This window comes from Rhizophagus irregularis, chromosome 9, assembly GCF_026210795.1.
Source record: "Rhizophagus irregularis chromosome 9, complete sequence".
Classification (NCBI taxonomy): Eukaryota; Fungi; Glomeromycota; class Glomeromycetes; order Glomerales; family Glomeraceae; genus Rhizophagus; species Rhizophagus irregularis.
Genome location: NC_089437.1, coordinates 1,951,239 through 1,965,352, shown reverse-complemented (window position 1 = coordinate 1,965,352; position 14,114 = coordinate 1,951,239). Strand labels below are relative to the sequence as shown.

The following is a 14,114-nucleotide window of genomic DNA, read 5'->3' as shown; positions in this document are numbered from 1 at the left end:
TAAAAACTTATAAAAATTAATAAAATTGTAATTAAAAATTAATATGCAAAATCAGTTTGATAATTATATAATTAATAAATAGAAACTTTTCATTTAAATAAATAAATCAATACTATATATTATTACATATAATATTTTTTTGCAATATTAAATATTTAATTGTAAATTTTAATATAACAATTAAAAAATATTTGGTATTAAATTTTAATCAAAATTATTCTTTATATAATATTTTTTTTGGATGAATATTGGTATTTAAATAAATAAACTATATATACTATTTTGAAAATTTTCTAGATATTAAAAAAAATTCTGTTTTTATTAAAAATATCAATTATTACAAATTATATTTTTTATTATTATTATTATATTTAAAGAAAACAGTATATATCATTACAAAGGGAGATAAAATTATCTATTTAATCTAAATGAATGAAATAATATTTTACTATAAATATTTAAGAATTATGTGATTGGATAAACATTTAATAATTTACTGAATAAAATAAGGATAAATAATATATTAAATGAAATAAAGATAAACATTTAGCCAAAAAAAGAATATTTAACTGAAATAATTAAAGAATACAATAATTTATAGTTATATAATAGTTATTTATAGTTTAGATTAATTATATTTATAGTTTAGAAGAAATAATAGGATTCATAAAGATTTAAGTAATGAAAAAAAGGGAATTAGAAAAAAGAAATAGTAGAATATTTATAAGTCATTATTAGTTATCCCTTAAATGGTAAGACATTGCAGACAAATTTGCTTGCAATTTTACTGAAAATTCAGTTCTCATCTAATTTTATGAAAAATGAAGTTATTTTAATAAAATTTTTTTTTGCAAAGAGCTTAAATCTTAATTTATGTAACAAAAATTATTATTTGTTAATTTTATATTATAAAATTGAAGATTAACTATTGGTCAAAAGTTGTATTTTTTAGATGACAAAAATTTTGAAAAATTTTGCATTTAACTTTGACAATCTCATTAGAATTTGATTATGGCTATAACAAAGCTTAACGTTAATATAATTTCCAACCGCCTTATTTAACAAATCTTCCACTTCGGGATGGATACTACTTGCCTGTTCTATCGATAATGGATGCTTTCGTGTTGTAAGACGTCGCCATGTATCTATTTTAATGGAACGAGGAAGCTGGTTAAGTTGCTTTGAGTAATATATGTGAAAAGATGGTGTTAGTATACCAGTCATTATTACCATAGGTAACTAATAAAAATTTTGAGAATTTTATAGATTCAGAAATTTTATAAGAAAATTTTGAGAATTTCCCCGAAGATGCTTTGCTACGCGCCAATATCACGGATTGCGTCACATCAGATAGGGGATCTGCTATAGTAACCGATTGGCAAAAAATTCACGTGATTTTGGCAGGAGTGCCCCGGCTGAAATTTGTCAAGAATACATGATCACGCCTTTCATGATACAGATAATAAGTTTTTAACTATTTCATTCTGTGTTTGATTATCTTCCAATTTCGCAATTCTGGCCTTAAGCTCAGCATTCCTGGCTTCAATCTCAGCAAACTTCTTTCTAAGTTCGGCATTTTCGACTTCAAGCCTGGCAATGCATATTTTCAATGAATCGGTCTCATCTATTTCGGATTGCATGCTAGCGTAATGTAGTAGTATGTTAATATTCAAAAGTGCGTGAATTTTTTTCACGGAGTCACGTGTTTTCCGAGACCGCAAATTTGCCAAGAAAAGTTTTATTATCCGGTGCATATCCCGCACGAAAAAAAATACAGATGAATGTAAGATAATAATAGGCCACCAGGGCTTTATTGATATAGGAAAAAAATAGCCATTAAGGCGATGTGTAAAATACATAAGCTAGAGTTTCTTCTATGATAAATTTCGCTAAATTACATGATACGATGTTAATTATTATATGGTGGTGTGGAAACAGTTGGGCTTGAATGGACATTTCGAGGTGGATTTGAAATTGCTTGTTCCAATGCTCGTGCAAGTAAACTTTTATTCACAATTAGGATATTCTATTGCAATTACAGAATGTTAGCCGACTAATAATGAAACTAAAACAAAAATAGGAAATGTCATACATGCCCTTAAGGTTAATAATAATCGCACAAGAGATTTGACACGTTTTGGTGAATTAAAATCCAAAGGAATATCAGCATGATTAAGGTGAAAATACCTCGGAATTCCGCTCGCATCATTCATCAGAACATTCAAATATATGGTCGCACCAGCAACCTGAATACCGACAATTCCAAATTGGTTACTAGTTGGCCTACATGCAATATTTACAAAACTCGCACCATCTAAGGTTTCTCTCCACAGCTTCACTTCGTCATTTGCTTTTTTTGTAGTACTACATACAATACGTGAACATTCAACATATGTAAGCTCAATTATTTTATCCACATATTGGTCTAGTACCATAATGTCGGGTTTCTTCCCTATACGTTCTTTATCCGTCCCAGCATTTTTGCGAGCTTTACTTGCTAAGCTCTGCCATTCAGCCGTGCTTAAGCAAATATGTCCGTTTGGTAAATCCCCTAATGTGGCTCGAAGTAGTGGTACTATTACATCTGTGACGTAGGTACCTTCACTTTGCTTACTACGAGATTCGCTGGTTGTAAATGCTGGGTTATTCCAAATTTCCGCACTAAAATATAACTAATTAATGAATCTGCGACATAAAAACCATTACGAATTTATTAAGAAAATATGGAAGAACTTACAGTACACTAAGTATCCATTCCGTTCTTTTTTCCAAATCAGGACCAGTCTCTTTCCACGTTTTGTCATGTATGATGTTGTTAAAATTATTAGGAGTATACCCCCTGCGAAAATTATTTGTAAACTCCTCACACTTGGAAATAATTTCTTTAGGAAGCTCACATTTCATTCTCTCACGCGGTTCCTAAAGAAATAAATAATCCCTTATAAAAGTCAAAATTATATGAAGCACCTCCGGCTATGTATTTACTGAAATATACTTACCAAAAAATGACGCTTCTGTCTTGTTTTCAAGTTTTGCACTAATGGAGATTCATCACTAAGAACTGTGCTCGCCTCTGGATCACGCCATGTAAGATCAGATTCGATACTTTCTAAATTTTTTTTGATACTATCATAAAGAGATGCATCTGGCTCTGTTAATGGAGAACTAAGCTTCGATTTTAATGCCCTGATATTTTGATCTATTTCTTCTCGCGTATAATCTAGAGATGATTCTTGAGGGGTATTTAGCGCCTTTATCGCTTTTAAACCGACGATGTTTCTATATCCATTTTCCATCTACAGCAGATAGAATTCGCGCGAATAAATATATATGCCACTAAATATATGTCACTAAATACTGTATATGCCACTAAATTCTGCACATGTGCATGCAATCAGATACTAACAATCTCTATAGCGAACTTTTTATCATTTGGCTAAATTCGACCACGCACACAGTGGGATAGAAATCTCACATATAGAGGAATAAATATTCCTGAACACATCGCTCTTCCGGACCGGCATTCCCCGACCTTCAGCAACGGCCAACCAAATACAGCTCATTTATCTGCTGTAATTTCATCATTATATGCTAACAAATAATTCATATAAAAGATTATTACAAACCTGCGGTAAAATTTCTAACACCTTAGTCTTTCGCTCAAGATCATCTATTTTCGTCAAAGATGAATTGACTGCCCGGTCGACTAACTCTCGTACTTTATTATATGGAAGTAAGACATTTTCCTCTATTGTTAAATAAACTACAGACGCCCCGCAAAGAGCGTCTAATGAATCATATACCAAAAGTTCTTCTATCTTAGCTACTAAATTTGCCATGGTAAAATTTTGTCAGTATTTCAGTGGAGAATATTCTTGACGATTCAGACTTTAAAAATTACTTACATTGCCCTTTTAAATGTCACCATTTCTCACATTCTCTTCATGTTGGAAAGATAGGAGAAATGTACGAGGCACTTTACGCCAAAATTTTGTGTTAGAGAGTAAGGGCATGTGGAATGTGCATTAAAGATCTCAACATTTACAAAGGCGTTGGGGAGTATGCATATACCTTCTTTTTTTATTTCACTTGCTCGAGTTTACGCTGTCCGCTCAGTAATAAAGGTCTAGTAACATTATATAAATATACTCGCGCTTGTCGCTGTCGAAATCTAGTAGAAATAGCCTCTAGTACCGGAGGAAATAAACTCATAAATAAATGCTATTCAGATAGATAGGAAAAAAATTCGAAATATTTTGGGGGATCGATTTCTTATGTGTGAAAATTAATTTGTCGCACAAGCAGTCACACAGAGCTACAAAGTACAAATGATTTGCCTATTACATCATATATACTTTAACGAGGATCGAAAAACGTGCTAATTTATGTCACACATGCCTACATGCATTGGCCTTAAGGCACTTAGACAATATTTTTATTTTGACGAAATTTATAGAACTGGGATATTGCGAACTTGTCTACCTATGCTTTATGTTTATACCACCAGTCACTAGTTAGCCGACTATGGGATTCTATGGATTTTATGTCATGTGGTCCCAACATGTCCTTTCTAACAAAATGCCTAGAATTGCGATTTTCTTCAGTATCAAGATAATATTTGGGATTCTGTGTCCATTTTATCATGATAGGCCATTCAAATGTACCATAAAGAAGTACATAACCTTCTTGTTGTAATAATTTTTTAACAAGTTCAAAGCTTAACCAATTTAATCGGCACGCTAATTGATTTTGTTTTTCTTCTGCCCAAGTTCTAGTAGAATAAAGGATATGACTATATTGACTGTAAAAATGATCAACTTTCCAGTTAAATTCTATTAGTTTTCCATTAATATAATAATAATACATATCACGAGGAATAATACCTAAATATTTTCATCTAACAGGAGTATCATCATTCCTCACCGCCTTCCAAACTCGTTTTGCCGAAGATTCGGGTCTCTTCTTGTAATTCCTATAAGCTCGTTGGATAACTGTTGCATAGAAATTTTAAACTGATAGTTATATTGTTTCGCAATCAAGAATCCCCAAGATCGCTTCATGATAAAATAGTTATATATTAGAAGATCTAACCTAGAATAGGCAGATCATGCATAGCATATTTTTATCCCGCATAAATTTATGCAGGTGATACATTTCACAATTATACTAGGTGATCATGTATGCAGAATTCATTTCGCAAAAAAATAAAGTATAAGTTATGTTTGGTCTTGACATAGTCGAGAGATATATAAAGCTAATGATCGGTTGAAAGATATTGCGAAGTGTCTTAAGCCAGTTAGACGACCGTGAGTACTCTCCCATCCCTCAATCTCAACATAGTGCCTTTTGGCTGTTTTGCATACTGAGACGAGATAAATAATTCGCCTGTATCACTTTTATAATTTGATGATTGATAAGAATTAGGTGAAACCATTTCTTGGTTACCAGAGGTAATAGAAATACAAGCTGGCTTGAAACTTGGAGCACTTGGCATAATATTTTCAGCTATAGTCATTTTATCCTGCTTATATGTTTCATAGCCAATTGTACGAGAATCAAAATCATATGATATCGATGCCAATTTATCCTTCTCTGAGTGAAGAAAGAGATGGGGAGAAATGTCGAAGACGCTTCATTTCAGCCTCTTCTTGTAATATATACTGTTTATATTGCCAGATATTAAATTCCCTTCTATCAATAGATTGAAGAATTTCTTTTTTTCTTGCATGTTCGATTGGGTTAGCTTTGCTAACAATACATCTCTTCAAGTGGCCATCTCGATAGAGAAATTCGCCTATAAGCCTTTCAGGGATGAATACTAGGGAGTCACACACACTACAATATATATAATTTGTTAGATTTCCGCTAGGATGGAACCCTTTACCATCTTCATAAAACTTTGCATACATGCGAATATATCCATTCTTAGAAAATATTTCTGGGTTCTCTTCAAGTATTTTTCTAAATGGACCACGGATACGAGAGCACCACATTTCTGGTGTTTCATTATCATATTTATGTTGTAAAAGGTGTATTGCTTTTATTATCTTATTATATCTATCATCACGATCAGGATCAGGCGAACAAAGCTTATAGTAAGCATTACTATCTAAATCCATCTTTATAAATGTTTAAACGATAAAATAGTGTTTTATTGATTTATAGTGTTTTTAGCTGATTTAGCAATATTATACTCTAATAAATATCAGATTCAATTTTATAAGCGATTTTATCAATTTGTAGCCGATTTAGTGAGACTACATATTGCTAAACTCAAGTTCATTTTTATTCGATTGTAGGGATTTATATAGGGTCATATCCCTTCGGATTTTATATTTACATGCATATGCACAGCATCTTCGGCTAAATCAGTTTGTGGTATGATGTACTGTATATCGTATCACATGAGACCTCTCCTAGTTCTCGCAACTTCCCTGCAACTTCTCTGCAACTTGCCCGTAACTTCCTCGTAACTTAAATCACGAGATGTGTCACAGATCAAAGCTAAGCCACCGTTATTATTCGATTGATATTAATTGATATCATTATATTTTAAACAACGCTAATCTGGCCAGCTCATTGAATCATGACACATAAAAGCAAGCCCTTCTTGCTTACCCCGCTACCTCACCTCTTCAATAAAAGCTTTTCTTACTCGTAAAAATGTCTCTAGAGTGGAATGCTGAACAAACCCGTATCCTTATTGATGAACGTAAAATGGGTAATGAAGAGTATCACCAGACCCCCAAGCGTTGCAAAAAAATCTTTTGGGAGGAAATAGCAGAGAAGCTTAACGAAAACTATAATACGAATTACTTCACTGGAGAAGCTTGCAATAAGAAATTCTTATCATTAACTCGAGCATATTATGTAACTATCGTATTATGAATGGATTAATACTTGTCCGTTCCTGACTTTGAATTTCTTCTATACTTATTAGACGACTAAAGCCCGTTATGAAGGAACCAAGAATAAGAGGAGTCTTGTCAGAGAACAATATTACGAGGAATTCTCCACAGAGTTTTGGAAAGAACCTCTACGCACTAATGAAGGAACAGGTCCCCTTGGGAGTAAACCATCATCATCTAATTCACCGAGAAGATCACAACCACCATCGAAAATTCCAAGACCATTATCATCATCCGCAACTGTTTCAAGAACCGGAACTGCTTCAAAAAACCCTCGAGCAATTCCTTCTCCTAATAAATCGCGTCCAACAACACCCTCTATATCAAGACCACCTTCTTCTAGTTCTAGACCCGTCACGTCCTCATTTTCTCAAAGCGCTGAAACAATTAATATTTATATTAATTATAATAAGCCAGACGATCAAGAGTGATTTTTATAGATAGTAACAAAATTTATTTTACTTTGCTATTCTGTATTAAAGCGGGATTTTTTCATATCTGTAAATAGCTATAGTAGTTTAGTAAATTTTGTATTTTTTCATAACTGTAAGCGCGATGCAGTAGAATGCGAAAGCTGTAATTAATAAACATCAATATCACTTGTAAAACACGAAACATGTTTAAAAAACTCAAAGTACAATCTTTATTATATTTTTGCAAAGTAATACATGAGAAAGGGTCGGCCGACTAAGTAAAAAATGAAACTAATAAAAGATATTGGAGTAGATCACGTTTAAAGGGAGGAATCGCGTCCAACCTTTTGAAAATTTAGTATAAAACATTAATGGCAAAATTAACTTTAAATATTGCTAAAGAAATTGCACGTAGTAGAGGAGGTGAATGCATCTCTGAAAGTTATATCAATTGTCAGATGCCAATGTTTTGGAAATGTGCTAAGGATCATTTGTGGTCTGCAAGACTTAGTAGTGTAAAGAATGAAAATACATGGCGCCCACGGTGCGCAGTTGAAAATCGTCGTACTCGAACAATTGAAGATATGAAGAACTTAGAGCTCCGAATGGGTCAGGTCAGGTCAGGTTAATCGATAAACCTGACCTGAAATTTTTTTTCAGGTCAGGTCAGGTCAGGTTATATCAGGTTGTCTGTTTGACCTGACCTGACCTGAAACCTGAAAAATTTCAGGACTATTTTTATTAAGTATTGAAAAAAAACAGTACAAAACTTTTTTTTTTTTAATATAACATTATGAAAAAAATGTTTTCGCAACATTATTATTGAAATATCAAAAAAAAATGTTACGAAACATTTTTTTAATATAATATTATGAAAAAACGTTTTCGCAACGTTTTTTCTCGAAATATTGCGATTCAACATTTTTATATTAAAATCATATAAAAAAGTGAATCCCAATACTGCAATTCACTTTTTTTATATAGAATTAATATAAAAAAAGTGAGTTGCGGTATTGCGATTCACTTTTTTATATTGATTTTGTATAAAAAAAGTGAGTTGCGGTATTGCGACTCACTTTTTTATATATATTCTATATAAAAAAAGTGAGTTGCGGTATTGCGATTCACTTTTTTATATTGATTTCATATAATAAAAGTGAGTTGCGGTATTGCGATTCACTTTTTTTATATAGAATTAATATAAAAAAGTGAATCGCAATATCGCAACTCACTTTTATTATATAGAATTAATATAAAAAAGTGAATCGCAATATCGCAACTCACTTTTATTATATGAAATCAATATAAAAAAGTGAATCGCAATACCGCAACTCACTTTTATTATATAATAGAATCAATAGTTTCAGGTCAACAGGTCAATCAGGTCAGGTCAATCTTCATACCTGACCTGAATTTTTTTTAAAAATCTCATACCTGACCTGAATTTCAGGTCAGGTCAGGTCAGGTTACCTGAATTTGGCTGACCTGTTCGGAGCTCTATGAAGAAGTTTGCAGAAAAGAAAGGAGGCTTTTGCCTTACAGCTGAGTATGTTAATAGACGGGATCCTCTTAAATGGCAGTGTAAAGAAGGACATAAGTGGAAGGCTTCGGCAAAAGATATTCTTAAGGGAACTTGGTGTCGAAGGTGCAGTATACTAGGTCGAAAACATGTTATACCAGATAAAAAACCTATCCCGGTACAAAGACACGATCATGTTACACATCAATCTATTGATATAGCAAATAGTATTGCACAAGAACGAGGTGGTAAGTGCCTTTCTACAGAATATGTTAATGCAAATACTCAAATGCTTTGGATAAAGGTCATAAATGGTTTGCTAGTTTTAATAGTATTAAGCATGTTAAATCTTGGTGTCCATATTGCTTAAATAAACATGAAAATCTGTGTCGTGAAGTCATAACTAACATTCTTGGCCCACCTTCCAGCGTGCGCCGACCAGATTTCTTGAAAATACCTGAACACCCTCGAGGACTAGAACTCGACATCTACTATCCACAGTATGGATTTGCTATAGAGGTACAGGGAAAACAACATGAGCAACATGTAAAATACTTTCACAAAGATCCGGAAGAGTTTGAAAAACAGTTGATGCGTGATCAGCTCAAAAAAGAACTTTGCGAGAAGAATTCAATTGTTTTAAGATATGTTTGGTATTACGAGGATCCATACAAAGTTATTCCAAATCATCTTCGAGAGTTGGGTCTCATTGAATAAATCCAAAACTTTAAATGCTTTATTTATAACCATTATACATGTGTATGGTAATTTTTTTTGTATGTTTGCATTCTGATATATTACATTTTTTATTTAAGCTAGGAATTTGTAAAGACAGAAAATTTTGAAAATACTAACAAGTAGAACTAAACTTTCGGAACTGGCACACTTCCAGAGAGCAAGTAGCTACATTGTCAATGTATAGGAGGACATGAGAGCAGACAATTATGCCACGCTATGTCATGCCCACTTTGCCAAGCACAACACCAAGAGATTTTTCTGCAGAGGCAGAATTTAGTCTTGCTGATGTGGTCCGGTTGTCATTAGCGAGGCCTCCCCTATTTTTTTAAAGAAAGGTTTGGCCATTTGGAATTGTTTTGAAGCAGTAGGTTAGTAATGCAATCATACAAATCCAACGCTAAACACCCTCCTATGAGATGGATTGCAAACAATAGACCATATGTCATATTTGGATGAGACAATCACACAGTTCAGTTCAAATACATATTATAAAAATAATGCGACTTAAAACTTCATTTGTTGAAAACTTTGCTTAATCAAGCTAACTACTTAATGCAAATATATATAAAAAAGTAAAAGTTAAACTGAAGAACCATATTATAATGTTCGTGACTTTTTTGAAGTAGGTGTTCCGGTAATTTTTCCAAAACAGCCTCCGATATCAACATTGGCATGCTCTTCCCGGTCTTTTCCTTTTCGCTTTCTTCTATGTGCTCGAGCATGAGACAAAGCAATATCATTTGCTTTGTTGCATATAGAGTGGAGGGTAGCCTATTATAGTATAATCGCGTTAAGAATTGCGTCATAAAGCAGTAACATAACGAACTAAAAATTACCTTGACATTTTTCATTTCAATGTAAAATTTTTCTAAACATGCAAGCGTTCTTATAGAATTGGGCAATGCTGTTGTACACAACTTTCCATACCTACAAATGTTTGTCCCTTTGCAATCCATAGCAAGGACCAGCCTTTAAAACAAAATAATATAAGTAAATAAGTAATTAATTATTAATGAGGGTTGGTTATGTCAATTATCTGTTTACCCCATGATTGGACTCCGAGAATAAATATTTTATGTAAATCTTCATCTGGGGAGTTTGCATTAGATTTAAAAAATGCATGTAGGATATCTCTCATAGTTATGGATAAGTCAAGTGAGTCCAAAAAAATCTTTTTACGATGTGGTTCTGGCAGACCACCACTTCGGAGTCCTGTTATCGCTTCTAATTTATTTATACTATGCTTTAATGTTCCCCTAAAGTCACATTTTTGTCCCACCCGAGCGCGGAGTGTAATTGAACGACCTTCGTTACGTCGTTGAGCTGAAGCCCAGGAGCAGATCTCCCCCCTAAAGAAATATGTATATTTATGTGAAGGATTGGTGAATGAAAAAGCCATCAATAGTATAATCTCCTTCAACTTACGAGTCCATTTTCAGTTCGGTATTATCGAGAAATCTTCTTATGAGCATATTTGTAAATAAATTGTCATAAGCAGACTCTGAAACCGGCAGATCAACACCGGCCAAGTTCTCGGCACTGTGAAAAAATGCCAAAGAGAAATTCAAATTGTAGTAAGAATTCACCTCAAGAAAAAGTCTGTACTGTATTTCACTTACTATGTTAAGACCGCCCTTTTGACTTCGATCATGTAGGCTTTATCGCGTTCACTGAGTGTGATCTTGTGTTTTGCTTCTAATTCTTGCAAGGAAATCCCGTCAATTGCCGTTACAATAGCCTCATTCTTCCCATCAGTCTTTATTATCTGATACGGATATAACAATATAACATGTGCAAAATCTGAACATAATATACATCGATCGTCATTAGTTACCTCATCAATTTCATCAAAAAATAGATATACAGCGTCGGGTATATCCTCTTCAATAACTTCAATTTCGTCCTCGAAGCTTTTTAACATTTCATTCCAATCTTCCGTAGTGAAGAGTTTCTTTGTTTCTGTGTGAGACCCGGTGAGGTCGAGGATTCCCCAGTAAATAGGACTATTGAACAGAACAGTCCATGAAATATAGCGTCGTTAAAAGATGCAATCACCAATGAAAAAATAAACTTACTCAATACACTTTTGCGACTCAGGGATTTGGTATCTATAAGTGGTCAAAACTTGACCCACATCAGTTTCACTTGATAAAATCCAGCGCTTTGTCCGACCTATAGCGTCTGGTTCATTTCTTTCCACAATTTTTGAGTCTTCACCTGGGACGAGGACATCAATCAGCGCTTTACCATCCATTGTAACAGATGGGCCACCGTCTCCATCTTCATTGTCTCCATCTTTATCGTCTTCCTCTTCATCGTCTTTATCTTTATCGTCTTCCTCTTCATCATAATCGTTATCGTCTTCACCGTCTTTATCTTTATCGTCTTCATATTCATCGTCTTTATCTTTATCGTCTTCCTCTTCATCATAATCGTTATCGTCTTCACCGTCTTTATCTTTATCGTCTTCATATTCATCGTTTTTCGCATCAAATTCCTTCTTGTTATTGTCATCTTCATTTTGTAACTCACCGAGATGAAGAGAGCTCAAATATTCTTTTTCTTTTCGTGTATGTCCGTCTAAGGTTTTTCTGTAAGAACCTTCTTCCTTTCTTTTCCAGAACTCCGTTATTTCATAAGAGTTAACTATTTTCTGAGGTAGAGAACGAATATACAATATCTTTGCGATGAGTTTTCGTCCGCTTTTAAGTTTTACCTCCCAATGCATGCATACATACCGTAGAAGTCCTAATTTCGGCCAGAATTTTATTTAATAACAACTGACCGATCGATTTCTCAGTAGAAAGTCTCGAGAGATGATTAAAGTAGAGTGTATGAACTAGTTGTTTTTCATGCAGTTGTAAATCTAGCTTAGAATCAAGCTGTCGAAGACAATTTAACATCCCAACACCTTTAGAAGCCGTCTTTCGATTCCAGTAGACTAAAATTCCTGCTTTGATTAGTTCTTTGCGATAATCTGAAGACATGGCACTTTAACGTGTAATTAGATTTGGAACTTTGAAACTGTAAAACGCGTAACTGATGATTATCAATCTAATGTAGATGATTATTACGTTCTTGGTGATACCAACCTAATCATAAGATTTATTACAGAACTAATATTGTGAAAAAAAGCTTTTTATTATATTTTTCATAAAATATTACATGAAAAGAAGCCGTAAGACTAAAAAATGAAACGGGTAGTGGTGTTTAAAGGGAGGAATAAAAGCATAAAATATGCCTGCCCGCCCCTAGACGTCTTTTACACAAGTAAAAGGATGGCAGTTCCTTCCCACTACTCCGCATTATTATTTACACTATCACTAAATTCTTTACTATCTACCCATCTCATAATTGACATTATTATTCTAAACTTTGGATCCCCTCCGCCATAATAAAAATTTTTTACAGTTTCTTTCCTAATCTTTTCCCCAGTAAGTTGACGAATTTCACGTCTAACGGTTTCAAACGCATAATCTAAAGTTTCTCCTTCTTCCTTATTCGAATTAAAAACTCGCTTAAAATGGTTCCTATTTTCTTCAAGAGATGAATCAGATAATCGACTAGAAAAACTTTCGCTACTAGAGGAATGGTTGGCTACACTCAACTGATCAATTCGACCTGAAGTCTTTGGGCAATTGCATAACATTGGATCATTTCATTTCGGAGAGCTTCAATAGAGGTTCTGATCGAAGTGAATTCAGATGAAATGTTGCCAAAATCATTACGGCAGGCTTCTTCGATATTATCAAGTCTTGTGGTCGCATTATTGATCATCGATAAAATTTTCTGCGCCTCAGAGGCATATCCAGCATCACGTGAATTGATTTTAGCGATTTCTCCGGTAAGTTTCTTATTAAGTTCATTGTTGTTTCTCACAAGCTCCGCAGTGAAAGTAGAATTAATTCGGAAATACGTTCGGAAAGTTCGTTGGCGATTTTAGAATTAATTTCCGCAGTGAGTTTACTGAAGATGTTTTCGATTTCCGGTGTATCAAGATCATTGACGATTCTATTGACATATGCAGAAAGTTCATCGGAAATTTTTTGTTTGAGATTTGACCACATGGTAGCGATCCCTATGATTAACACTGGACCAATGAACAAAAAAACAGCGGTTAAGGTCAAAAAAGGCATGACTCCCGAAGAGTTGAGCAATGACAAACTGGACATGATTAGGCGTAGTAATTTTATTGAGATTTTATTGGTGGATCAAGTTTTTTAGATAATATCGCTTGATTTTTTTTAATAGCAATAGTTATCTTGCGTAAATGCGCTGGGAAAAAGGTTTATTTTATACTGTATGCCTACTATGCGCGAAAAGAGAATTTAACCCGATTTAATAAAAATTACGTGTATTTGTCATAACTATATTTTTCATAATTATATTTTTTCAGCTAAAGCAATTATAACGGCCTGGATCCCGTCTAATAATAACAAATGTTCCTCCCTGAATTTAACAATACGGCTTAAAAGTAAATCCGACGAATTACGATTCTATGACAACTTAATGTAACACTAATGGAGCAATGCCGTG

The 14,114-nt window shown here is 33.5% G+C and overlaps 8 protein-coding genes across 9 annotated transcripts; 3 read left to right on the top strand and 5 right to left on the bottom strand.

Moving 5' to 3' along the window:
* Nucleotides 1-1,909: 1,909 nt before the first annotated feature.
* Nucleotides 1,910-3,839, bottom strand: OCT59_029476 (uncharacterized protein; the record flags this gene model as incomplete). The annotated part of the gene is made up of 5 exons (XM_025326270.1): nt 1,910-2,026; nt 2,121-2,661; nt 2,738-2,919; nt 3,000-3,296; nt 3,627-3,839. The coding sequence occupies 5 exons, from the start codon at nt 3,837-3,839 to the stop codon at nt 1,910-1,912; spliced, it is 1,350 nt and encodes a 449-aa protein (XP_025176947.1).
* A 643-nt stretch (nt 3,840-4,482) lies between these two features.
* On the bottom strand, nt 4,483-5,060 carry OCT59_029475 (uncharacterized protein; the record flags this gene model as incomplete). Its single annotated transcript, XM_066144180.1, has 2 exons — nt 4,483-4,801; nt 4,924-5,060. The coding sequence occupies 2 exons, from the start codon at nt 5,058-5,060 to the stop codon at nt 4,483-4,485; spliced, it is 456 nt and encodes a 151-aa protein (XP_065994716.1).
* Nucleotides 5,061-5,296: 236 nt separating this feature from the next.
* OCT59_029474 (uncharacterized protein) lies at nt 5,297-5,515 on the bottom strand (the record flags this gene model as incomplete). Its single annotated transcript, XM_066144173.1, has 1 exon — nt 5,297-5,515. One exon carries the CDS (start codon nt 5,513-5,515, stop codon nt 5,297-5,299), a length of 219 nt encoding a protein of 72 aa, XP_065994715.1.
* A 67-nt stretch (nt 5,516-5,582) lies between these two features.
* On the bottom strand, nt 5,583-6,119 carry OCT59_029473 (uncharacterized protein; the record flags this gene model as incomplete). Of its 2 annotated transcripts, XM_066144172.1 has the most annotated exons (2): nt 5,819-5,835; nt 5,885-6,119. In XM_066144172.1, 2 exons carry the CDS (start codon nt 6,117-6,119, stop codon nt 5,819-5,821), a joined length of 252 nt encoding a protein of 83 aa, XP_065994714.1. The 2 variants fall into 2 exon arrangements, with proteins under 2 accessions (XP_025176946.2, XP_065994714.1); XM_025310926.2 differs by having other exon boundaries at nt 5,583-6,119.
* A 544-nt stretch (nt 6,120-6,663) lies between these two features.
* OCT59_029472 (uncharacterized protein) lies at nt 6,664-7,339 on the top strand (the record flags this gene model as incomplete). Its single annotated transcript, XM_025326269.1, has 2 exons — nt 6,664-6,870; nt 6,941-7,339. 2 exons carry the CDS (start codon nt 6,664-6,666, stop codon nt 7,337-7,339), a joined length of 606 nt encoding a protein of 201 aa, XP_025176945.1.
* Nucleotides 7,340-8,820: 1,481 nt separating this feature from the next.
* Nucleotides 8,821-9,291, top strand: OCT59_029471 (uncharacterized protein; the record flags this gene model as incomplete). The annotated part of the gene is made up of 2 exons (XM_066144162.1): nt 8,821-9,088; nt 9,269-9,291. 2 exons carry the CDS (start codon nt 8,821-8,823, stop codon nt 9,289-9,291), a joined length of 291 nt encoding a protein of 96 aa, XP_065994713.1.
* Nucleotides 9,292-9,550: 259 nt separating this feature from the next.
* Nucleotides 9,551-12,611, bottom strand: OCT59_029470 (uncharacterized protein). The gene is made up of 7 exons (XM_066144158.1): nt 12,317-12,611; nt 11,654-12,231; nt 11,413-11,581; nt 11,198-11,343; nt 11,004-11,117; nt 10,415-10,927; nt 9,551-10,349 (listed from the first exon to the last, which is right to left on the bottom strand). Exons 1-6 carry the CDS (start codon nt 12,563-12,565, stop codon nt 10,588-10,590), a joined length of 1,596 nt encoding a protein of 531 aa, XP_065994712.1. The 5' UTR covers nt 12,566-12,611; the 3' UTR covers nt 9,551-10,349; nt 10,415-10,587.
* A 676-nt stretch (nt 12,612-13,287) lies between these two features.
* Nucleotides 13,288-13,802, top strand: OCT59_029469 (uncharacterized protein; the record flags this gene model as incomplete). Its single annotated transcript, XM_066144156.1, has 3 exons — nt 13,288-13,422; nt 13,505-13,535; nt 13,606-13,802. The coding sequence occupies 3 exons, from the start codon at nt 13,288-13,290 to the stop codon at nt 13,800-13,802; spliced, it is 363 nt and encodes a 120-aa protein (XP_065994711.1).
* Nucleotides 13,803-14,114: the final 312 nt, after the last annotated feature.

Bases quoted from the DNA above. Each gene is read 5' to 3' on its own strand.
- OCT59_029470 (XM_066144158.1), bottom strand. From the start codon at position 12,565: ATGTCTTCAGATTATCGCAAAGAACTAATCAAAGCAGGAATTTTAGTC. The intron at 12,232-12,316 runs GTATGTATGCAT...TCTCTACCTCAG, and splicing joins CCGAAATTAGGACTTCTACG to AAAATAGTTAACTCTTATGA. The intron at 11,118-11,197 runs GTAAGTGAAATA...ATTTTTTCACAG, and splicing joins AAAAGGGCGGTCTTAACATA to TGCCGAGAACTTGGCCGGTG.